The 26,931-nt window shown below is 40.6% G+C and overlaps 3 protein-coding genes across 3 annotated transcripts in view; 2 read left to right on the top strand and 1 right to left on the bottom strand.

Moving 5' to 3' along the window:
- Positions 1–26,931, top strand: part of LOC139548189 (zinc finger protein ZFP2-like) — a 249,135-nt gene that overhangs the window by 192,618 nt on the left and 29,586 nt on the right. The gene's annotated exons all lie outside the window — the stretch shown is intronic.
- Positions 712–3,805, top strand: LOC139549354 (zinc finger protein ZFP2-like). Its single transcript, XM_071359774.1, has one exon. The coding sequence runs from the start codon at positions 951–953 to the stop codon at positions 2,010–2,012; it is 1,062 nt and encodes a 353-aa protein (XP_071215875.1). The 5' UTR covers positions 712–950; the 3' UTR covers positions 2,013–3,805.
- Positions 12,040–26,204, bottom strand: LOC139548154 (zinc finger protein ZFP2-like). The gene is made up of 2 exons (XM_071357605.1): positions 25,567–26,204; positions 12,040–16,536 (listed from the first exon to the last, which is right to left on the bottom strand). Exons 1-2 carry the CDS (start codon positions 25,964–25,966, stop codon positions 15,242–15,244), a joined length of 1,695 nt encoding a protein of 564 aa, XP_071213706.1. The 5' UTR covers positions 25,967–26,204; the 3' UTR covers positions 12,040–15,241.

Genomic DNA, 26,931 nt, shown 5'->3' with positions numbered 1-26,931 from the left:
TTTTTGCTCTATGCAGATATACTACATCCATAACTAGTGGTTTCCTCATTACCAGATATACTACATCCATAACTAGCGGTTTCCTCATTACCAGATATACTACATCCATAACTAGTGGTTTCCCCATTACCAGATATACTACACCCATAACTAGTGGTTTCCTCATTACCAGATATACTACATCCATAACTAGTGGTTTCCTCATTACCAGATATACTACATCCATAACTAGTGGTTTCCTCATTACCAGATATACTACACCCATAACTAGTGGTTTCCTCATTACCAGATATACTACATCCATAACTAGTGGTTTCCTCATTACCAGATATACTACATCCATAACTAGTGGTTTCCTTATTACCAGATATACTACGTCCATAACTAGCAGGGAGGAGTTTCTACAACCAGATTGTTTATGCATCGCCCTCGTACTGCAATTTTAGCTACACAGGGCCAATATTGGAGACCAAAAGTCTCAAGAACATGAATAACTAATTTATAGTCTACAATCTTAGATGTTACTACTAATGTGAAAACAAGACAAAATATGACTTCTTGCTTCTTTTAAGACAATTGTCAAATAATTTTAACATTCATTACAGACATCAATTGTTGTACAACATCATGGTTATGCTGTTGGCATCACCTTTTACAGTGAATTGCCGCTGTTGTGGGCCTTCAATCATCTGTCTGACTTTTTTGTTCACACAGGAGAGAGACGGGACTATCGTGGATCCTCTGGGGAGCCTCAACAACCTCATGATGCTGACGAGGCAGAGAAGAGTCTCTCCACATCAGAACTCCTCCAGAAACACCAGCAGAGACCCACAGGGAAGAAATCTCATTGCTGCTCTGACTGTGGGAAAGGTTGCAAATCTTCATCAGAACTTAAAATACACCAGCGAGTACACACAGGAGAGAAACCTTATAGCTGTGGTCAATGTGGAATGAGTTTTACTACATCAAGCCATCTGACAGTACACCAGAGAACACACACAGGAGAGAAACCTTATAGCTGTGATCAATGTGGGAAGAGTTTTACTGCATCTGGCTCTCTGACTCTACACCAGAGAACACACACAGGAGAGAAACCTTTTTGCTGTGATCAATGTGGGAAGAGTTTTGCTGCATATGGGACTCTGACTCTACACCAGAGGACACACACAGGAGAGAAACCTTTTAGCTGTGATCAATGTGGGAAGAGTTTTGCTGCATATGGGACTCTGACTCAACACCAGAGAACACACACAGGAGAGAAACCTTACAGCTGTGGTCAATGTGGGAAGTGTTTTGGTCAATCTGGCCATCTGGTATTACACCAGAGAACACACACAGGAGAGAAACCTTATAGCTGTGATCAATGTGGGAAGAGTTTTGCTGCATATAGAACTCTGACTCAACACCAGAGAACACACACAGGAGAGAAACCTTATAGCTGTGGTCAATGTGGGAAGAGTTTTGGTCAATCTGGCCATCTGGTATTACACCAGAGAACACACACAGGAGAGAAATCTTACAGCTGTGATCAATGTGGGAAGAGTTTTACTACATCTGGCCATCTGACAAGGCACCAGAGAATACACACAGGAGAGAAGCCTAATAGCTGTGGTCAATGTGGGAAGAGTTTTACTACATCTAGCAATCTGACTATACACCAGAGAACACACACAGGAGAGAAACCTTACAGCTGTGGTCAATGTGGGAAGAGTTTTACTACATCTAGCAATCTGACTATACACCAGAGAACACACACAGGAGAGAAACCTTATACCTGTAATCAATGTGGAAAGAGTTTTGGTCGATCTGGAGAGCTGACAGTGCACCAGAGAATACACACAGGAGAGAAACCTTACAGCTGTGTTCAATGTGGGAAGAGTTTTGGTCGATCTGGCAATCTGACTCTACACCAGATAGAACACACAGGAGAGAAATCGTATAGCTGTGATCAATGTGACAAGAGATACTCTGATAAAAGATCTCTGATCAAACATCAGAAAATACATACATGAAGGAGTTGTTTCATGATATCAATGAATTAATGTCACATTGTAGAACGTTTTTAACAATGTAGAAGGAGTATTTTTAGGAATTTCACAATGTAGAACCCTAAACGTTTGCCCCATTCAATTGATTTCAGCCTTAGGAAAAATCCAGGCTCTTGAAAGAGTACTATTCATGTGATTTAACAAAAAAGTGACACAAAAAGAGCTGTGTTACACTTACCATGTTGGTGACCCACTTGAATCAAAATGCAACACTTCAAAATGTAGCTGACTGTTTTCTATAAATTGTCCTCTAACCAGGGATGTTCACATTATTCCCAGATTCCATGTGGTTTTTGAGCTGTTAGTTTTAACAGGACATGCAACCTCATCTCCCTCCTCTCGGCACAATTGATTTCAACATGATATCGATGAGTGATTACAAATAAGTGTTGTGTTCCTTTGTTTAGCGACCCCTAAATTTAAATGCATCACTCCAAAATGTAGCTGACTGTTTTCTGCAGGTTGTCCTCTAACCAGTGAGGTAAAATATATCTCCCATTTCCATGTGTTTTTTTAGTTGTGTTAGTTTCAACAGCACATACAACCTGATTTTCCCCCCTAATCGGTATCAGTGATGTATTGCTACTTGTCAAAACAACAGCGTTTTTGGTGCTTGTGCAGTTTATAAAGTGCTTGTTTAAGTAATATGATTATTGTGGCAGATGTTAGTGTATATAGTACATTTTACGTTTATGTTTTCAATTTATCACAAACTGTTTCTGCATTTGGACTATTGATTTGGACACGTTTAAACTGTGACTTTGGGGATATCCCACCTAGCAAACTGTCGACATTGGGGATATCCCACCTAGCAAAATGTCACTGAAAATAAGACTATGACCGACGTACAATATAAGTTTGGTTTTACTTGAAAGTTGAAAAGAAAACTATTTAATTTCAACGTACTTGCAGCTTATACACATGGACGCAGTATAATAAATCGGTCTATAATCAATTTTATTAACAATCCTAATAAATTGAGTCATAAATATAAAATATATTTGTTGTCCTAAGGGGAAGGTGTTACAGACTTTTTGGTTTTGAGGTTGGACTTTAGCACGTCTTGCTCGTTAGCACGTCTAGCTCGTTAGCACGTCTAGCTCGTTAGCACGTCAGTCAGCACGTCAGCACATCTAGCTCGTTAGCATGGCTAGCTCATTAGCTCGTTAGCACGTAGGACGCACTGATTGGTGTCACCTTGTTAGTCAGTATGTGTTACACCCGTGTTACACCTGTGCTGGCTTGTCCATCTCGTTAGTGGGAAGGTGTTTCACCTGAGCTGGTCCAGGTTCTATTTAAGAGTGTCTGGCCCAGTGCTCCAGTTGTCTTGATAGATGTGGAGAGTCAACACCTTTAGTTGCTCCACCTTTTTGGTTTGCTTCCTGTCTTTAAGTTTGTTGTGGGTTTTTCTTTTGTTTTCCTCTTCTTGGGCAGATTTAGTGGGTCTCATGGTGGGTGTCTTTTATGTCCCAGTTGTTGTTACTAGTCAATTTCCAGTGGACACCCCCATAGTGTCTTTCAGAACCCCTTCTAAAAAACAAGCTAATATTTTGGGTTGGATATTGCATCCAATTAGTGTTTTAATGGAATTTCCTTAGAATGTTCATTAGTCTTTTGTTTGTTGTGTACTAAATATTTCTGTTTATTTTAATTTTTAAATTTTTTCGTGTGAAGCCATTCTGTTGAATCCATGTCTGAAATGTGCTGTATAAATAAAGCTTGATTTGATTTCAAGAAATGAACCCAATGACTGACCAATCAACAGACTCTTGGTCCGTCTTAGTATGAAAAACAGTATCACTTTTCCAGCCTGCTGAAGGCGTGGTGGAGTGGTAAACACCACCCCCGGTTCTACCAGGGGCTTGAGGTGGTCTCCCACAGCTCTGCTTATGTCATGTTCTGTGGCCTTGCCGTTCCATTTCTTGACTGCCCCTGCAACACAGAAATAAACGCGCATTTCGTAATGTTATATAAAACATTAAAAGTAATGGATATGAAGCATCTACGGCCTCAGTTACACCTGGCACCTAAATGTGACTTCTGTCATCCGATCACTCTAAACTGCATTAGGTTCAGATCTACCAGGATGGGCCTTTGACATAGTCTGGACGCAGTCAGGCCACCAAATATCCATAAGCAATGTCAAAAGAGATGTGGGGTAAAGTACATTGTACACAAATGACCTTCATAATATCGAAGAACAAATGTGTGTGCCTGAGGGGAAATCAACTTTCATACAGCCAAAAGGGGTGAGAAATTACACCAATATCAGTGGACAATTTGCACTAATGTAAATAAACATAGATGATGGAACATATTCCCTTTTGCTGACGTGATGAACCGCTAAGGGGACATACATATTTACCATCTAAACCATGTGTGACCTCTCACCTCTCTGGCTGTAGAAGTGTTCTTCCTAACCAGTCCCTCAACAGCTCTCTGACTGAGCTCCACCCTCACTGGGTCTTCAGAGGAGAGGAAGGCTGAGGAGGGATGGAAGGATGAATGGATCAGTCAGTCAATAAAGTGTAGAGCTGCTTTCTATGCTGTCTGACAAAATCACTATTTTAGTAGTTCATTAAAGTAAATAAGGCTTTATGACTGCTGAATACCAACTATCAATCACTTAGATCATGTATTTTCAGGTAGAGATACATCCTTGGGATGTCCCTAGCCTGTTAAAGTTGACAGTTAAAATGGTTAAGGTTAGGGTTTAGGGTAGGGATGTCCCAAGGATCCCAGATAGCATTGACCATTGTGCCTTCTTCTGTCTCTTTTACATAGCAGGTGATGAGTTCTGACTTCTGAACATGAAAATATTAAATATCCTTATTTATATGAAATTGAATTTTTCTCGTGGTTTTAAAAGGGTAGGTAACAACACATCCGCAACGCTGATCCTCAACACAGGGGCCCCAAACTATCATGGTCCAAGCACACCAAGACAGTCGTGAAGAGGGCACGACAAAACCTATTCCCCCTCAGGAGACTGAAAAGATTTGGCATGGGTCCTCAGATCCTCAAAAGGTTCTACAGCTGCACCATCGAGAGCATCCTGACTGGTTGCATCCCTGCCTGGTATGGCAACTGCACGGCCTCCGACCGCAAGGCACTACAGAGGGTAGTGCGTACAGCGCAGTACATCACTGGGGCCAAGCTTTCTGCCATCCAGGACCTCTATCCCAGGCGGTGTCAGAGGAAGCCCCCCCCCCCCCCCTTCCACTGTCTGTTATTATCTATGCATAGCCACTTTAATAACTACCTACATTTACATATTACCTCAATTACCTCGACTAACCGGTGCCCCCGCACATTGACTCTGTACCCGCACCCCCTGTATATAGTCTTCTCATTGACTCTGTACCGGTACCCCCTGTATATAGTCTCCACATTGACTCTGTACCAGTAGCCCCTGTATATAGTCTCCACATTGACTCTGTACCGGTACCCCCTGTATATAGTCTCCACACTGACTCTGTACCGGTACCCCCTGTATATAGTCTCCACATTGACTCTGTACCGGTACCCCCTGTATTTAGTCTCCACATTGACTCTGTACCGGTACCCCCTGGATATAGTCTCCACATTGACTCTGTACCGGTACCCCCTGTATATAGTCTCCACATTGACTCTGTACCAGTACCCCCTGTATATAGTCTCCACATTGACTCTGTACCGGTACCCCCTGTATTTAGTCTCCACATTGACTCTGTACCGGTACCCCCTGTATATAGCTTCCACATTGACTCCGTACCGGTACCCCCTGTATATAGTCTCCACATTGACTCTGTACCGGTACCCCCTGTATATAGTCTCCACATTGACTCTGTACCGGTACCCCCTGTATATAGTCTCCACATTGACTCTGTACCGGTACCCCCTGTATATAGTCTAGCTTGGAAATTAGCATTTCACTCTAAGATACATTTTTATTTTATTCACCGTCTCACCTCATACTGTATTGAATGAATGACTGACTGCCCAGTTCAACATCAGTTCACCGTCTCACCTCATACTGTATTGGAGCAGCAGCAGCTGACTGCCCGGTTCAACGTCAGTTCACCGTCTCACCTCATACTGTATTGGAGCAGCAGCAGCTGACTGCCCGGTTCAACGTCAGTTCACCGTCTCACCTCATACTGTATTGGAGCAGCAGCAGCTGACTGCCCGGTTCAACATCAGTTCACCGTCTCACCTCATACTGTATTGGAGCAGCAGCAGCTGACTGCCCAGTTCAACGTCAGTTCACCTTCTCACCTCATACTGTATTGGAGCAGCAGCAGCTGACTGCCCGGTTCAACATCAGTTTACCGTCTCACCATATACTGTATTGGAGCAGCAGCAGCTGACTGCTCGGTTCAACGTCAGTTCACCGTCTCACCTCATACTGTATTGGAGCAGCAGCAGCTGACTTGATCGTTGAGGCTAATCAGCATGTTTGAATCTGAGAGTAAATAGAGCCGACTACAACTCTAAAAATGAAGGGTTCAACTGGAGTTGTTCTCAGATCCCCTAAGAACCGTAGGGTTCTTGGTCAATGAAAAACAGCCCCAAAAGGTTCTTCAAAGAACTTGTTAGAAGGTGGGTTCATCGAGGAACCTCCGTTGTTGCTGGACTTCTTCCGGGAACTTCGCAATTACAACTGAAAACGATGGTGACAAGTTTGGATGCGACAACAAGTTAAAAAGGTTAAGTTGGGTTGATGTTTGGCTCTGAATATGTCTCTAAATAATTTATATAATAATATAACATACTAATAATGAATAACGAAGAAAATTATGGTTTTCTGTGAATATCTTCCATAACGTTTCTATAGTTAATTACCGTAAATATTAGAAAGCCGGGTTTGACCGTCGGCGTTGTATGAGCTACAGTACAGTACCGTTATCTAGCTAGCTAACGTTATGTCCTAACTAGGCACAACTAGGTTTGGATTATTTCCCTGAACTATATTCTTTCCCATATATTGTATATCGTTTCCATAAAGCCAACAGCTTTACACTCATTAACGTAAGCTTCCAATCTAGAGTAGTTCTCACTTTTGTGATAATGAACTAGCTAACGTTAACTAACTAACTAAGGACGGTGACCTGTCCAGACGAGATGTTACAATGAACTGAATCGTCAATGGAGGTCTTCCTCTTTATATAGCCTGCTACAGCATGCAATACTATTAACTCACAATGGGGCATAACGTTACATGGACAATACTATCCCATTTTGGAAACATTACATGGACAATACTATCCCATTTTGGAAACGTTACAAGTACAATACTATCCCATTTTGGAAACGTTACATGGACAATACTATCCCATTTTGGAGACGTTACATGGACAATACTATCCCATTCTGCAAACGTTACATGGACAATACTATCCCATTTTGGAAACGTTACATGGACAATACTATCCCATTTTGGAGACGTTACATGGACAATACTATCCCATTCTGGAAACGTTACATGGACAATACTATCCCATTTTGGAAACGTTACATGGACAATACTATCCCATTTTGGAAACGTTACATGGACAATACTATCCCATTTTGGAAACGTTACATGTACAATACTATCCCATTTTGGAAACGTTACATGTACAATACTATCCCATTTTGGAAACGGTACATGTCCGCCCCCTTGTGGAGGGAAATTAATATCTTAGATGGTAGCTGTAGATGGGATTCAAATGCATAATAGTATTAATACAGTGTCTAGACTACCTCTTTTGTATAAATGCCCTTCAGAATCCAAACACAGTATTGCCACGCAGCAAAATGTTGCATATAATCTTTCAAGTCAGCCTGATAAAATATTGAACAATTTGTGTACAAAGATATCATGAAATGTGATATTAGGCCTGTATGGCAGTACTGTTTTGGTTAGTGCTTTCTCCAATATTTTGCATTCAATTGTCTGTCGATGCCATTTATCTTTCAATATTTATTTTATATATATATATATATATATTGATGCTTGCAAGACTATTCTTTGACACATTTTCTCTTCCTTTGAAATTCTTATAGGACAGAACATGGACACAATGCATTTGGGATCAAGAAGAAGGTACAGATATGTTGTAGGACAGCTGCATTTGAAGTGTACATTTAACCTACATAGCAGTCAATACAAACTGACATCTATTAGCACACAAATGTGTGCAAATGATCTTTTCAGATCTTCTAAGAAATGAATCAAGTCCATGGAATGGATATAGACAAAAATATAATTCAAGGACTATCAGAGGTAGAGAGACGAGGCAGGGGTGAGGACATCATCCTGCTATTTTGACAGTCCCTGAAGGACAATACAGAAGAGGTATTTGCTCTTATTCCTTCCCTTTCTCTAATGTATTTTGTAATAAAATTAGCAAGTGTAGTAAGATCATTGCTTTACTTTACTAGGACTGGAGACCACAGCAGCGATTCTGCTCTTGCCCTACCTCTTCAATGAGGACCCGAGTGGCCTTTATGTCCGTGACAAGGTATGCCTATGCACCAATCATCTGTTTCTTCATAAACATAGGTGTGCATGCTTATATAAAACTACAGCTGATGGGGAGAACATCCACGCCCCCGAGGACGTCCCCATGGGACTTGGGGCTCTGCTACGGCTGTATTTTTTATTTTCCCTTAAATGTCAGAAAAACACTTATGTTGTTAAGTTACTGTGTTCTGGGGAGAAGAGAAGTTGGGGTGAAGTTACCAGGGCCGGTCATAAAGATGGCAAACTTCCTAACATAACTAAGTGGATACGATATACACACTAAAGCTGAAAAATCTGTATTTAGCATCAAGTCTACAATATTGTTAGTTTACCTATGATTCATTTTTAATGTATGTTGTTTTTATTGTACATCATTATTTATATATATTTAAATGTCATGAAAAGCACTATACAAAGTAAATGTATTATTTATTATGGTCTGACATGTCTGCAGAAATGTTGCAATATTGTAATGTTTTTGTTTGGTAAATTGTTCTGTAAATATTTATTCACATTTGTGGTGCCACTAAATAAATAATGAATTATTTAAATAAATATTGTCAATATTGTTATTAAAATATTTTTTTATAATGGAGGGAGGGTGAACAGGGAGTTTAAGAAAATGGATACTCCAGGAACCTTTACTTTTTAGAGTGTATATTGATAAAAGTCCCCTTGTCCGAGAGACATTTACATAGTTATACACAGCCCAATTTGGGATTAGTATTTTGGGGCGAAATAGTGGCTACAACAGACAGACCTGATATCGCCCATAATTCGACGTCCTTGGACGTCGCTTTTTGCCTGAAAGTATTTTCTCAACTGCGATACCAACTCCAGTCAGCAGATGGAGATGTGCGTCTTTCAGGTGATTCTGCCACTGTGACGTATAATCTAGTGGACGGGACGCTTCTTCAACATCAACAGCTAGTTTCAAATGTAGCACCCAGACAGAGAAAATCCAATAAGCGTTTTATAGTTTCATCCTTATGGTAACTTGCCCTAAAGTGGACACACTCTCATCAGTTTCTGAGACAACTGCCCAGACTTTGTAGACAGTTTAATAATGCTTAAACCTCATCTTTATCAAATCATCCATTAAAGATACCAACTCAAAACCTACGTTCGTCTACATATGGGTTGTTTAAATTTTATCTAATTATATTCCCAGTATTACTTTATCAAATCTCTAGTAATCGATTATACACACATACAATTTATCATATTTTCATATATTCACAGAACCCATATAAAACGTAAGACATTCTCAGGTACTCACGACAACCATTCCATTTGCTTTTTCAAGGACTCTCTATAGCTACGAAGCAGCTCTCCAAACATACTCCCAGCAGAACCATTTTTTTTTTTTTATCTCTGTTACTATCTAAACTTCAGATTAAGACTCAATCACAGACGTCTCATATTGCAGTCACACAATGCTATTCCCAAACATAGCTAATCAATTAGTTGTTTTTCAACAATATTTTAACCTACAGGAATATTTTCTCATTTCTGTCTCATGGCTAGTTCTTAAAGTTATTTAACTGTAACTTTAACTTTTTAAATGTAACTACATACATTTACATCTTTCAATACTTCTAAAATGGGTTCCAGGTTTAAAATAATTACATGTTTAAAATAATTACAGGTTTAAAACAATTACACCTTACACAGGTGCACCTTATCATACATGGTCTTAAAAAACCTCTACCGACCCCCCATCCCGGATCCGGGATCATCCTCATCAGAAATGCTGACTAGCATAGCCTAGCCTAGCGCCACAGGGATATCATATAATATAATTTCATGAAATCACAAGTCCAATACAGCAAATGAAAGATAAACATCTTGTGAATCCAGCCAACATGTCCGATTTTTTTAATGTTTTACAGCGAAAACACAACATATATATATGTTAGCTCACCACAATAGCCCAACACACGCCATTTTTTCACCGTAAAGATAGCTTTCACAAAACCCACAAATAAAGATAAAATTAATCACTAACCTTTGAACAACTTCATCAGATGACAGTCTTATGACATTATGTTATACAATACATTTATGTTTTGTTCGAAAATGTGCATATTTATAGCTATAAATCGTGGTTCTACATTGCAGCCATGGTCACAAATGGCCCCAAAATGTCCAGAGAAATTTTAGACAGCCACGTAATCTAACAAAAAAACTCATCATAAACTTTGCTGAAAAATACATGTTGCATATATAATTAAAGATACACTGGTTCTTAATGCAACCACTGTGTTAGATTTAAAAAAAAAAAACTTTAGTACAAAGCACAGCATGCAATAATCTGAGACAGCGCTCAGCCATTCTCCGCCATGTTGGAGTCCAAAGAGTCCACAAAAATACGAAATAACATCATAAATATTCCCTTACCTTTGATGAACTTTCATCAGAATGCAGTGCCAGGAATCCTAGTTCCACAAAAAATCGTTTTGTTTTAGAATGTCCATTTCTTCTGTCGAATTAGCAACTTTGGTTAGCATGGTGTAGCTCACATGTCCATGAAGATTTTACGAATGAACGAAAAATTCAAAAAGTCATAATAATAGTCGAATAAACTGGTCAAACTCAGTTGATAATCCATCTTGAGGATGTTTTTCTCATATATATCCAATAACGTCCCAGACGGAGCATTTCTTCGTGTCTACCTAACGCATTGCAGACAACGATATGACAAACCGAAGTGCGTAGCCAAGTACTGCCAATATGGCTGACCTCTCACTCCAATGAGTCCCATCCGGTTCCAGAGAAGGCTAGAAACTTCATTCCACGTTCTACTGCCTGTTGACATCTAGTGGAAGGCGTATGAAGTGCAAACAGATCCATAAATACAAGGCAATTGAATAGGCAATGCCTTTCACAGAGACCCATTTCAGAAATATCACTTCCTGTTTGGAAGTTTGCCTGCCAAATGAGTTCTGTTTTACTCACAGATATAATTCAAACAGTTTTAGAAACTTCAGAGTGTTTTCTATCCAATAGTAATATATATGCATATCATATGATCTAGGACAGAGTACGAGGCCGTTTAAATTGGGCACAATTTTATCCAGAAGTGAAAAGGGCGCCCCCTATTTCCAAGAGGTTATTAACTAGTAAACACAGATTCTAGTTTTCATCCAGTTCACACAGATAGCTGGCTCGGCCCTCTTTACACCTCCAAGGTGCCCCCTCACACAGGAATACACACTCAGAGCCTACGAGGCTTTTCTAAAAACTCCACTTGTTTCACTCACCTCATTCTTTTTTTTAAACTACGTTCGAGATTTGGTATCCACTCGGCTCGCTGCCTCTCAGATCAAAGGTGGGTCCATCTGCTCCGTTCCCGAAGTGTGGTTTCCCTGAGATCCCAAGTGCACGATTTACCCAGGTCGTCAGAAGCGGTCACCAAGTGAAGATTCACATCCCCATCACCAAATGTGGTTGTTAAGTTTCTCTCCTCATTTGATATCAAAGAAATTATCACACAAGTCAGAATTATTCTTAAACTAAACCTTTATTACTTATAAGGGAGCAGATCAATACAATGCACACATATAAAGTGAATCAATTGAGTGCTCTACGATAATGATGGCTGGTCGACAAATCACCCCCAGATGATTTGTTGAGAGCCACGAGATAAAAGTACACATGTCTTCTACAGCCAAGATACACCCCTTTCAAACTACATAACGAAAAACAGCTGTATAGAACGGGTCACAATGTTAGATTTGTATGAAAGAGACTTATAATTCACAGCAGACAGTATCTGCTGTAAAAACAGTACTCTTTGTGTAGAGACCAGGGTCTGGCCCTGGGGTCATCTCTCCCTGGTACCATAGAGCACAGAAACATTAACTCATGCACTGGAATGCGGTCTCTTTAGGTTTTATCACCCAAACGACATTGTAAATCTCCTGTCAGTGTTTTCTCCCAGAGGCCCATCCTCAGTAGAACACACAGACACAATAGTTCTAAGAACCCTCTATTCTGTTGCATAAAACAACCATTTGATGCAATAAAATAATTCTAACATAATCTTGCAATTTTGCTCTCAGTGTCCACTGAAAGTTGACTAGTAACAACAACTGGGACATAAAAGACACCCACCATGAGATCCACTAAATCTGCCCAAGAAGAGGGAAACAAAAGAAAAACCCACACCAAACTTACAGACAGGAAGCAAACCAAAAAGGTGGAGCAACTAAAGGTGTTGACTCTCCACATCTATCAAGACAACTGGAGCACTGGGCCAGACACTCTTAAATAGAACCTGGACCAGCTCAGGTGAAACACCTTCCCACTAACGAGATGGACAAGCCAGCACAGGTGTAACACATACTGACTAACGAGGTGACACTTATCAGTGCATCCTACGTGCTGACGAGCTATACGAGCTAAAGTCCAACCTCAAAACATAAATGGAAAAACCAAAGCCTGTAACACCTTCCCCCTTAAGACAACAAATATATCCTATATTTTTGTTGGACAAGTTTGCTCACCACCAACAGAAAACAACTTCCATTTCACATTATAATCAACTACAATGCTTCACCAATATAAACATGGTGTCTACTGGCTGTCAACAATTAAAAACAAGAAAAAAAACATTTCTAAATAATTCACTAGTAACAACAACTGGGACATAAAAGTCACCCATGAGATCCACTAAATCTGCCCAAGAAGAGGCAAACAAAAGAACTGGTGTTACACATACTGACTAACGAGGTGACACCAATCAGTGTGCCCTACGTGCTAACGAGCTATACGTGTTAACGAGCTATATATGCTAACGAGCTATACGTGCTAAAGTCCAACCTCAAAACATAAATGGAGAAACGAAAGCCTGGAACACCTTTCCCCTTAAGACAACAAATAAATCCTATAATTTTTGTTGGACAAGTTTGCTCACCACCAACAGAAAACAACTTCCATTTCACATTATAATCAACTACAATGCATCACCTTCTACAATATAAACATGGTGTCTACTGGCTGTCAACAATTAAAAACACGTATTTCTAAATAATAATATACAATCGTATTATTTTTTTCTCCTTTTTCATTCTATAGAATCCTAAAACTCACTAGCTTCTAGAACTCTCGTCTTTCTAAAACTCACCAGCTTCTAGAACTCTCGTCTTCCTAAAACTCACTAGCTTCTAGAACTCTCGTCCCCTTGGAACGAGCCCAAACAAAACTCATCTCCAATACGGAAAAATGTGCAGTCAAAATAAATTGATCCATGGCAACGCAATGGCTAAACGGAAAACTATGACTGCCCACCCTTGAAACAATCAGCAACCAAGTTGTCCTTAACACGGACATGTCTGATTTCAAGAGGAAACTCCTGCAATAACCATAGTAACTTTCCACCTCACTGCGGAGCTTCTCTCTCTTTTCAGAGTTCACTCGATAGGCATGTTGTTGGATCGGGGCCCAGTCCCCAATATCATGCTCTAGTACATTTGGGTTGTCACATCTGAGAATTAACCCTGCTATTCTAAAGGAAGGGCAACAATGTCAATATAATTATACCCGAAAATTGTCAGTTGATTGCATAAATAATTATGATTACTAAAAGTTACATGAATTGTAAACATGAATTACCAAAGCCAAATGTACACCCCTTTGTTAATATGTATTGTCAATAATTCACTTAATGGTAAGGCATGGTATAATAAAACATGTTAAAAAAAAACATTTGATTGCATAGTCTTATTTTCAATGACTTTTCAATTACATTTTGCTCGGTGGGATAGCCTCAATGTCAAAACACAGTTTTAACATGTCCAAATGAATAACCAATATGCAGAAACAGTTTGGGATGAATTGAAAACCTAAACATAACATGTGCTATTTACACAAACATCTGCCACAATAATCATATTTCTTGTATTTTTTTAAACAAGCTCCTTATAAACTGCACAAGCACCAGAAACAGTGTTGTTTTGACAAGTAGCAATAAATCACTGATATCAATTAGGGGGGAAATCAGGTTGTACGTGATGTTGGAATGCATTTAAATGTAGGGGTCGCTAAACAAAGGAACGCAACACTTATTGTCATAACTAATCAATTTCATGCTAAAATCATTTGTGCGACAGGAGGGAGATGAGGTTGCACGTCCTGTTAAAACTAGCAGCTCAAAAACCACACTGAATCTGGGAATAATGTGTCCTTACTAAATCTCATAAATAGTACTCATTCAATTCAGAGCCTGGATTTCCCCCCTGAGGCTAATATCCATATCATGTTGAAATCAATAGAACAGGGGACAAACGTTTAGGATTCTACACTGTGACATCATTAAAATACTCCTACTACAATGTTAAAACATTCTGCATTGTGACATCATTAAAATACTCCTTCTACAATGTTAAAACAATCTACATTGTGACATCATTAAAATACTCCTACAATATTAAAACATTCTACATTGTGACATCATTAAAATACTCCTACTACAATGTTAAAACATTCTACATTGTGACATCATTAAAATACTCCTACTACAATGTTAAATTAATTAATTGATATCATGAAACAACTGCTTCATGTATTTTCTGATGTTTAGTCAGAGATCTTTTATCAGATTACCTCTGGTCACAGCTAAGAGATTTCTCTCCTGTGTGTGTTCTCTGGTGTTGTTTGACTGAGTAAAACTCTTCCCACATTGATCACAGCTATAAGATTTATATTATGTGTGTGTTCTCTGGTGTACATTCAGCTGCCCAGATGTAACAAAACTCTTCACACATTGATTACAGCTATAAGGTTTCTCTCCTGTGTGTGTTCTCTGGTGTATAGTCAGATAGCTAGATGTAACAAAACTCTTCCCACATTGATTACAGCTATAAGGTTTCTCTCCTGTGTGTGTTCTCTGGTGCACTGTCAGTCTACTAGATTGACAAAAACTCTTCCCACATTGACCACAGCTATAAGGTTTCTCTCCTGTGTGTGTTCTCTGGTGTAAAGTCAGATTGCCAGATGTAGTAAAACTCTTCCCACATTGATCACAGCTATACGGTTTCTCTCCTGTGTGTCTTCTCTGGTGCACTGTCAGATCACCAGATTGACAAAAACTCTTCCCACATTGACCACAGCTATAAGGTTTCTCTCCTGTGTGTGTTCTCTGGTGTATAGTCAGATGGCCAGAAGTAGTAAAACTCTTCCCACATTCATCACATATATATAGTTTCTCTCCTGAGTGTGTTCTCTGGTGTATAGTCAGATTTCTAGATGTAACAAAACTCTTCCCACATTGATCACAGCTATAAGGATTCTCTCCTGTGTGTGTTCTCTGGTGTGTAGTCAGATTGCCAGATGCAGTAAAACTCTTCCCACATTGAACACAGCTATAAGGTTTCTCTCCTGTGTGTAGTCTCTGGTGTACTGTCAGATAGCTAGATGTAGTAAAACTCTTCCCACATTGATCACAGCTATAAGGTTTCTGTCCTGTGTGTGTTCTCTGGTGTGTAGTCAGATTGCTAGATGCAGTAAAACTCTTCCCACATTGAACACAGCTATAAGGTTTCTCTCCTGTGTGTATTTTCTGGTGTACTGTCAGAGAGTCAAATGTAGTAAAACTCTTCCCACATTGATCACAGCTATAAGGTTTCTCTCCTGTGTGTGTTCTCTGGTGTGTAGTCAGATTGCTAGATGCTTTAAAACTCATCCCACATTGAACACAGCTATAAGGTTTCTCTCCTGTGTGTATTTTCTGGTGCACTGTCAGAGAGTCAAATGTAGTAAAACTCTTCCCACATTGATCACAGCTATAATGTTTCTCTCCTGTGTGGATCCTTTGATGAATTTTAATGCCTGATGAGGTGAATCTCTTCCCACAGTCAGAGCAGCAGTGAGTTCTCTTCCCTGTGGATCTCTGCAGGTGTTTATTGAGGCGTTCTGATCTGGAGAGACTCTTCTCTGCCTCGTCAGCATCATGAGGTTGTTGAGGCTCCCCAAAGGATCCACGATAGTCCCGTATCTCTCCTGTGTGAACAACAAAGTCAGATGATTAAAGGCCCACAACAGTGGAAATCCACTGTAAAAAGGTGATGCCAACAGCATAGCCATGATGTTGTACAACAATTGATGTCTGTAATGAATGTAAAAATTATTTAACAATTGTCTTAAAATGAGCAAGAATAGTCATATTTTAGTAGTAAGATCGATGGTTGTAGACTAGAAATAAGTTATTCATGTTGTTGAAACTATAAGCAGTGTGTCAGATGACTTTTGGTCTCCAATATAGGCCCCTTTCTGTGTTTAATAAAATTGCGGAACAAGGGCGATGCGCACACAATTTGATTGCAGAAACACCTCCCTGCTAATGAGGAAACCGATAGTTATGGATGTAGTATATCTGCTAATGAGGAAACCACTAGTTATGGATGTAGTATATCTGCTAATGAGGAAACCGATAGTAATGGATGTAGTATATCTGCTAATGAGGAAACCACAAGTTATGGATGTAGTATATCTGCCTGGAGCAAAAATGGTGAGCAAAGCTTTTAGTTTTTCTCAATGTATTCTGAATGTGAATGGGGGAAAACTCCGGGGAGTAACCTCTATTTCCAGGTTGATTATGAGTACATTTCACACTACTTTGGATTATAATTGTAAGGCTCGTTTGAATGTCCTGTTTAATATGTTTGAAGAATTATAAGTAATTATTGAAGAACCACGTTAATGACAGTATCCATTTGGGTGTTGTCAATAAAGTAAAGATTTTATTTGTATATTTCTCATATATATAGCAAAGCAGACCGACAAAAAAACAACAGAGTTACACGTGGGATAAACAAAAGTACAGTCAATAACACAATAGAAAAATCTATATACAGTGTGTGCAAATGGAGTAAGGAGGTAAGGCAATAAATAGGCCATAGTAGCAAAGTAATTACAATTTAGCAAATTAACACTGGAGTGATAGATGTGCAGATGATGATGTGCAAGTAGAATTACTGGTGTGCAAAAGAGCAAAAAAAGTAAATAAAAACATGGGGATGAGGTAGGTAGTTAGATGGGCTATTTACAGATGGGCTGTGTACAGCTGCCCATATGTCTCCTACTTCAGCGATTTTTGCAATTCGTTCCAGTTATTGGCAGCAGAGAACTGTAAGGAAGGGCGGCCAAAGTAGATGTTGGCTTTGGGGATGACCAGTGAGATAAACGTCCTGGAGCGCGTGCTATGGGTGGGTGTTGCTATGGTGACCAGTGAGCTGAGTTAAGGCGGCCTAGCAAAGACTTATAGATGACCTGGAGCCAGTGGGTTTGGCGACGAATATGTAGTGAGGGCCAGCCGACGAGAGCATACAGGTCGCAGTGGTGGGTGGTATATGGGGCTTTGGTGACAAAACGGATGGCACCGTGATAGACTGCATCCAGTTTGCTGAGTAGAGTGTTGGAGGCTATTTTGTAAATGACATCACCGAAGTCAAGGATCGGTAGAATAGTCAGTTTTACGAGGGTATGTTTGGCAGCGTGAGTGAAGGACGCTTTGTTGCAAAATAGGAAGCCGATTCTAGATTTAATTTTGGATTGGAGATGCTTAATGTGAGTCTGGAAGGAGAGTTTACAGTCTAGCCAGACACATAGGTATTTATAGTTGTCCACATATTCTAAGTCAGAATCGTAGTGATGCTGGACGGGGGGAGGCAGCGATAGGTTGAAGAGCATACATTTAGTTTTACTAGCGTTTAAGAGCAGTTGGAGGCCACGGATGGAGTGTTGTATGGCATTGAAGCACGTTTGGAGGTTTGTTAACACAGTGTCCAAAGAAGGGCCAGATGTATACAGAATGGTGTCGTCTGCGTAGAGGTGGATCAAGGAATCACCCGCAGCAAGAGCAATATCGTTGGTATTTACAGAGAAAGGAGTCGGTCCGAGAATTGAACCCTGTGGTACCCCCATAGAGACTGCCAGAGGTACAGACAACAGGTCCTCCGATTTGACACGCTGAACTCTGTCTGAGACGTAGTTGGTAAACCAGGCGAGTCGGTCATTTTAGAAACCAAGGCTATTGAGTCTGCCGATAAGAATACGGTGATTGACAGAGTCGAAAGCCTTGGCCAGGTCGATGAAGACGGCTGCACAGTACTGCCTTTTATCAATGGCGGTTATGATATCGTTTAGTACCTTGAGCGTGGCTGAGGTGCACCCGTGAACAGCTCGGAAACTGGATTGCACAGCGGAGAAGGTACGGTGGGATTCAAAATGGTCAGTGATCTGTTTGTTAACTTGACTTTCAAAGACTTTAGAATGGCAGGGCAGGATGGATATAGGTCTGTAATAGTTTGGGTCTAGAGTGTCACCCCCTTTGAAGAGGGGGATGACCGTGGCAGCTTTCCAATCTTTAGGAATCTTGTTCTCCATGGACTTTACAGTGTCCCAAAACTTTTTGGAGTTAGAGCTACAGGATGCAAATTTCTGTTTGAAAAAGCTAGCCTTTGCTTTCCTAACTGACTGTGTGTATTGGTTCCTGACTTCTCTGAAAAGTTGCATATCGCGGGGACTATTCGATGTTAGTGCAGTACGCCACAGGATGTTTTTGTGCTGGTCGAGGGCAGTCAGGTCTGGAGTGAACCAAGGGCTATATCTGTTCTTAGTTCTACATTTTTTGAAGGGGCATGCTTATTTAAGGTGGTGAGGGAATTACAATTAAAAAACAACCAGGCATCCCCTACTGACAGGATGAGGTCAATATCCTTCCAGGATACCCGGGCCAGGTCGATTAGAAATGCTTGCACAAGTGTTTTAGGGAGCGTTTGACAGTGATGAGGGCTGGTCGTTTGACCGCGGACCCATAACGGATGCAGGCAATGATCGCTGAGATCCTGATTGAAAACAGCAGAGGTGTATTTGGAGGGCAAGTTGGTCAGGATAATATCTATGAGGGTGCCCATGTTAACGGATTTAGGGTTGTACCTGGTGGGTTCCTTGATCATTTGTGTGAGATTGAGGGCATCTAGCTTGGATTGTAGGACGGCGGGGGTGTTAACCTCACTAGGGTAGGGGGCGCTATTTTCACCTCCGGATGAAAAGCGTGCCCAAAGTAAACTTGGTAGATTTGGACAGAAAACACTCTAAAGTTTCCAAAACTGTTAAAATAATGTCTGTGAGTATAACAGAACTGATATGACAGGCGAAAACCTGAGAAACATCCATCCAGGAAGTGGGATTTTTATATTTTTGTAGTTTTCCCATTGACTGCCTATACAGATTCCATTGACTTAGGACTCAAATTGCACTTCCTATGGCTTCCACTAGATGTCAACGGTCTTTAAAAATTGTTTCAGGCTTGTATTCTGAAAATTGACAGAGTAAGACCACTCTGAATGAGTGAACCATTCAGTGTCCCAGAATGCGCCGTTCTTGTTTACCTTTGAAATGTTATCTATTATTTAGGCTAAAAACAACCTGAGGATTGATTATAAACATCGTTTGACATGTTTCTACAAACTTTACTGATACTATTCGGATTTTTCGTCTGGATGTTGTGATTGCCTTTGAGCCTGTGGATTACTGAACAAAACTGAGGTTTTTGGATATAAAGAGAGACTTTATCGAACAAAACAAACATTTATTGAGTAAATGGGAGTCTTGTGAGTGCAACGATATGAATATCATCAAAGGTAAGTGATTAGTTTTATCGCTATTTCTGACTTGTGTAACTCCTCTACTTGGCTGGTAACTGTTAATCTTTAAACTGATGTATAACACTTGTATGTTTAATGAATTTTTATAATGAGTATTTCTGTTTTTGAATTTGGCGCTCTGCAATTTCACTGGATGTTGGCCAGGTGGGACGGTAGCGTCCCACACCTCCTAGAGAGGTTAAGCACATCCCAGTTTAGGTCACCTAACAGAACAAACTGAAGATAGATGGGGCCAATCAATTCACATATGGTGTCCAGAGCACAGCTGGGAACTGAGGGGTGTCTATAACAGTGAGAGACTTATTTATGGAGAGATTCGTTTTTAAAATTAGAAGCTCGAACTGTTTCGGTTTAGACCTGGAAAGCATGATACAACTTTGCAGGCCATCTCTGCAGTAGATTGCAACTCCTCCCCCTTTGGCAGTTCTATCTTGACGGAAAATGTTGTAGATGGGGCTGGAAATTTCTGAATTTTTGGTGGCCTTCCAAAGCCAGGATTCAGACACGGCAAGGACATCAAGGTTGGAGTGTGCTAAAGCAGTGAGTATAACAGACTTAGGGAGGAGGCTTCTGATGTTAACATGCATGAAACCAAGGCTTTTATGGTTACAGAAAGTCAACAAATGAGAGCGCCTGGGGACACACAGGGCCTGGGTTAACCTCTACATCACCCGAGGAACAGAGGAGTAGGATGAGGGTACGGCTAAAGGCTATCAGTACTGGTCGTCTAGTGCTTTGGGAACAGAGAATAAAAGGAGCAGATTTCTGGGTGTGGTAGGATAGATTCAAGGCATAATGTAGACAGGGGTATGGTAGAGTGTGGGTACAGTAGAGGTAAACCTAGGCACTGAGTGACGATAAGAGGTTGCATCTCTGGAGGCACCAGTTATGCTAGGTGAGGTCACCGCATGTGTGGGAAGTGGGACAAAGTAGTTCTCTGAGGCATGTTGAGTGGGACTAGGGGCTCCGCAGTAAAATAAAACAATGATAACTACCCTAAACAACAGTATACAAGGCATATTGACATTAGAGGGACATAAAGCGAGGCATAAATCAATCACAGGTGTTGATTGGGAGAGCTAGATAAGACAACAACGGGTAAGACAACAGTTAATCAGCTAAAACAACAAAAACACGTAAAATGGCGATGAATGGGCTGAGAGGGTCAGTTAACTACACACAGGGCCTGAGTTCGAGGCTGGGGCCGACAGATAAACAAAATAAACAAAATGGAGAACCGTGATGAATGAACAGTCCAGCAGTCATCAGCTATGTAGCCAAGTGATCATAGGGTCCAGTGAACAGCAATATATGAACCAGGGAAGCCGCTAGGTAGTCATTACTACGCTAGCCGGGAGATGCGCCTGGCTCGAGGCTAACTGGTGCTAGCTTCGGGACAAGGGCGTCACCGACGTCTGGCAAAGGCCGGTTGAGGGCACATCGGACGGAATTGCGTCGGCAGACCAGTCGTGATGGATCGGCTGTGCTCCGTGTCGACAAAGGGTCCAGGCCAATTGGCAAAAGAGGTATTGTAGCTGGAGTAATTTTGTTTGCTAGCCGGGAGATGCACCTGGCTCGAGGCTAACTGGTGCTAGCTTCGGGACAAGGGTGTTAGCCACTGTAGCCAATCCGGTGCAAAGGTCCAGAACTTACGGCAGGAATCCGGTGATGTAGAGGCTTCTAGTCGTCTTAGTGAAGAGTCTGGGAGGCATCAGCTGTGTAGCCGAGTGATCATAGGGTCCACTGAGCAGGCCGGGAGATGGGCCTGGCTCAAGGCTAGCTTCGGGGCTGGGCCACTCGGTAGCAGCTAGCCAGCTGCGATTATCTGGTGTAAAGGTCCAGAGCTTACGGCAGGAATACGGTGATGTAGTGGAGAAAAACAGTCCGATATGCTCAGGATTGATATCGCGCTGTGCAGACTGGCAGGTGTTATCCAGGCTAAAAGCGTCTGGTGTCTGAGCTAAAAAGGTAAAGGCCGCTAGCAGTGGCTAACAATGACTAAATATCTAGTAGCTAATTAGCTGGTTAACTTCTGATGGCTAGCTGCTGATGGAGGTTCTAGCTATAAGGTCTAAAAAAAAAAAATAGCTGATCCGTATCATATTGGGTGAGGCGGGTTGCCGGAAGGTATATTTAATTTAAAAATGGAAAAAGATTTAAATATATTGCAATATATACAAAAAAAGACGAAAAATACATACCATTTACAACAAACAGGTCTTAATGCTACACCATCTTGGATTACAAGATGACTCAGTTAAAAACCATTGGATTTAGCAAACTCTGAAATGATTTAGTATTTCTGTGCCCATGAAAACTGTTGCATTTCAGAATACAAAAAAACTGTCCGACAGCAAGATCCAGTATTTAAGTTGAAGTTCATCATATGACAAGCGTAACGTTATGACTATAACTACTGTTCCCTGAAGGAGGGAAACTAGGTACAACATACTATCATATCCACGCCTCGCTGGAAGCACCACCGTCCACAGGTGATGAGAGTGAGGCTTGGATTTATTCCTTAAAATGTAATGCCGCTCTTCACCAACCCAGGAAAGGGCGGGGACAAACAGGTGTTGAACCTCGATTCCCTCCTTAAGGGAAGAGTAATTATAATCAAAGTTACACTCCCTTTCAGTTGGTCAACTTCGGAACAACATACTATGGGGAAATACAATCATTCCCCAGCCGACCCAAACGGATACTAAATGAAACGGCCCCTGGCAGGTCACCCAGACCTGACCCCGCAAGATGCGTCAGTTTTGTAAATTTATTAATTGTCTTTTGTTTGAAACACTCCTGTCAATGTTGAGTAAGGACGCACACCTGATTACACATATAGATGTAAAACTAGTCTACCTGGCCGGCACACAAATGTAGGCCTATAAATGTGCCCATTTGGGGATGTCTGATAGTATTTCTGATTGTCTTAACGCTGCACCACTAATGAGTTGTGGAGCTTCTCAAAGTAACTTTTTCTTCACCTCCAAACAGCAAGTAAACAAAGTCTAATCACAATCAATTGCGAATGACAATAGTTCCTCAAAGTATTTTCGTAAAATATTTCCTGCTCTCGCCCTTTCGATAACCACTCAGCAGAAAAGGGAAAAATGTAATGCTCTGATCCAGTGGAAATGTTATAAAATACCTGATTACTGTCCAGAACTCACTGTAGCAGGAAACTGAGGGCCTGGAATATTTTATACAATGTTGCAAGCTTGCTATCCGAGTTTCCTGACCCAAGTGATAGTTGATACAATGTTTCAGGTTTGTTGTAGACAGGCCATGTGCAGCCAATGTGATTTCTAGGATATTTATTTTTATCAGAATATGTTCTACCTGCAGAATGCCATGTTTTCATTTGTTGGGTTTATGTAGGCTATTTTTTTTTACATAGTTGGCAATGGCAATAAAAGTTACTTTTAGATTTGTATAATTTTCATTTAGATTTAGAATGTAGATTAATCACAGGCAAAGATTTTGAGATACTATTATAATTTAAATGAAACTGTTCCACAAAAATGTGCATATGAAAATCATAACTGGCACACAGATTCGCAGAAAAGGTCAGATAAATTGGCACTCCAACTGGAAAAGGTTGCAGACTGATGGTGTAGTCTATTACTAGTCTAGTAGTCTATCTATCTGTAGTCTATTACTGAAAACTTCAGGAGCAGAACGGCAGAATTTACGAAGTCCAGCAGCAGAGGGGGGGGGGGGCTCCCTCCGGTCGGGTTGTGTTGACGACCGGCTCCCTCTGGTCGGGTTGTGTTGACGACCGGCTCCCTCTAGTCATTTGTGTGTCTTATTTATTTTTTCAAACAGCTTAAAGCATCAGACAAGTTGAGTTCATATAGATTTTATAAAAATACATGGGGCGCTTGGTAGAAAGAACAGATGACTCTTGGTTGACCAAGATGTATTTTAGTTGGGGACAGCACTAGAACATGATTTTGGGGCTCCCAGGTAGCGCAGAGGACACTGCATCTCAGGGCTTGAGGCGCCACTACAGACACCCTGGATCAAATCCAGGCTGTATCACAACCGACCGTGATTGGGAGTCCCATAGTGCGGCGCACAATTGGCCCAGCATCTTCCGGGGTAGGCAGTCATTGTAAATAAGAATTTGTTCTTAAATGACTTGCCTAGTTAAATAAAGGTTACATTTAAATAAATAAATAAAAGTGTTTCATGATAAACCATTTTTTACAAATCCGTCAAGGCACCAACTTTGAGAAGGGTTTAAAACAAAGGTTTCAAACCAATTCATGAATGTAATTGCTTCTAGGTATGTCTTGCCTTTAATGTAAGGGCATGAAAAAAAAATTGCTGAATATTATACAATGACTTATCAACAGCTCTAATAATTTGCCTCCACAGGAAATCTTCACTGGCAATTCTAGAATATACTATATATCCTAGAAACCTGGTTAAACTATCACTATGACATCATAGATGAAATCTAGAACATACTATATATCCTAGAAACTTGGTTAAACTATCATTATGACATCATGGATGAATTCTAGAATATACTATATAGCCTAGAAACCTGGTTACACTATCATTATGACACCATGGATGAATTCTAGAATATACTATATAGCCTAGAAACCTGGTTAAACTATCATTATGACATCATGCATGGCCAGTCCTTGTATTCATAGTGTATTGAATTCAGGGGGAAGCCCTGAGCTGGACTCAAACCTGGGTCCAGCGACTGTCAAGCCAACACCTTATAACTGTTACGCCAAGATGTCTGAACTTCTTGACGAGGTCGCTAGGTGTTGGGTTACGGTTGCTACAAAAGCATTCTCTATGATTTTGAGAGTGGTTACATTTCTCCAACCCCCATCCCTCAGCTGTTAACCAAACCAAGTCTCTTGGCAGCCATTTTGTTGCTGTTTAAATACTAGGTTGTCCCTTTAAAAAAAACACACATCAGTCAACCAATCTGCAGTTGAAACAATAACACAGCAGTCATTCCACCACTGTTTTGGTAATAAGATGATGATGGGGCTGGAGACATTTAACTACTCTCAAATTCATAGACAGATCTATGGATGCAAGGACTGACCATCCGTGATATCAACATTATAGTTTTAACCATGTTGAGGCTATACAGTGTTGATTTACATTGTTTCTAAACATTGGAGTAAAAAAGCTTATTTGGGATTCTGATGGGTACAACAGTTGAACTAAGCTCATGAGGCATGTGTTATATTCTCCAAGAATCAATGGCTATAAAATAAATAATTTAAAGTCAAAATATGGATGTAGCAATTGCAGATTTCCCTTTTAACACCAAACATCAGTTCAACAACTGCAGAGTTTGTACCTCTGTATTTAAGACAGTACTTACCAGTGGTAATCACGGCCCGGTTTCTCAAAACCATCTTATGGCTAAGTTCATCTTTAGAACCACTGGATGCCTTAAATTGCGTTTGGGAAATCGGGCCCAGATATCCAGTTTCCTCCTCCTCTTTCTCCGATGAGACCGTAATCTCCCCCTCCTCCGCTTTCACTTCAAAAACTGAATCCTCCTCATCTTTTACTGTAACACCCTCCTCCTCTTTCACCCTGAACGCCTCTTCCTTCACTGTAACGTCTTTCTCTTCTTCTTTCCCTGTAACAGCCTCACCCTCTACTTGTTTTTGTATTGTAACATCCTTCTCTTCCTCCTCCTCTTTGATGAGAGCTTCTTTCTCCGTCCAACAGACCGTCTCTTCTTCAGCAGGAAGAAAGTAATTTAGTGAACTCATGGTCGGAAATGTTAGCTAGCTAGGCTAACGCTAACTTAACCAGCCCGCCAGCTGAATAATAACAACAACACCGTAAATATGAAATGAAATAGGATAACTTACGACAGACAAGGGTTTAAAACACAGTGGCTAATATACACTATAGCGTCTAAAGAGCTTCATGGGTTAGGCTATTTTGGCTAGCAAGCTACCGAGGTGGCTGAATAACTGTTGCTGCTGCTGAAAGAAGCGTTCCGTCCACTAGATTATACGTCACACTAACAGCATTGCGTTCCGTCCACTAGATTATACGTCACACTAACAGCATTGCCTTAAAATCGCACACCGCCATCTGCTGACTGGAGTGGGTAACGCTCAGTCTGAACCTCTGACTGCGATGGAGATGTGCGACTTTAAGACAATGACGCTAGTGTGACGTAAAATATATATTATAATGTTCAGACAAAAAGTTCGTGTAGGAAGCATGAGTTTTTACTCACCAGTGTAACAATACAGTGTGGTTAAAGACTTAGTAACTTAGTTGTGTTCACGATCTGGTTCCCTATAAGCACAACCAGTTATGTTTTTGAATTATCACATATGTATTAATTTATTTCGGGATTCTGGGTAATCCACAGCAGATTTATGGAGAATTGCTGTGGGTGAGTTCAAAATTGAATAATCCCGGGATAGAAATATATAAAGTTGACATTACATCATAAAATCCACGTTTTAATACATTAGCAATTTATGTTTTAGGAACTACTGTTGTTGGTTTGGTGTCAAATAAGCCTCTCTTTATATGTTATTTGCCAAATCTCAGTTTTCCATGTGGGTTTTATGCTAAAGTTCCCTCTTTCAAGTTGGTATCTAACTGGAAAATGCATCTTCTTTAGGAGTGCTATTTTTACCCTGTCGACTACTGATCATTCATCCACACTGTGTGTCTCATCAATGCAGGTCATTTATGACAAATGTATAAAGTA

This window comes from Salvelinus alpinus, chromosome 2, assembly GCF_045679555.1.
Source record: "Salvelinus alpinus chromosome 2, SLU_Salpinus.1, whole genome shotgun sequence".
Taxonomy (NCBI): Eukaryota; Metazoa; Chordata; class Actinopteri; order Salmoniformes; family Salmonidae; genus Salvelinus; species Salvelinus alpinus.
Note: the sequence above shows the minus strand (reverse complement) of the source record. Positions and strands in the feature narration are given on the sequence as shown.

Bases quoted from the DNA above. Each gene is read 5' to 3' on its own strand.
- LOC139549354 (XM_071359774.1), top strand. From the start codon at position 951: ATGAGTTTTACTACATCAAGCCATCTGACAGTACACCAGAGAACACAC.
- LOC139548154 (XM_071357605.1), bottom strand. From the start codon at position 25,966: ATGAGTTCACTAAATTACTTTCTTCCTGCTGAAGAAGAGACGGTCTGT. The intron at 16,537-25,566 runs GTAAGTACTGTC...TTGTTCACACAG, and splicing joins CCGGGCCGTGATTACCACTG to GAGAGATACGGGACTATCGT.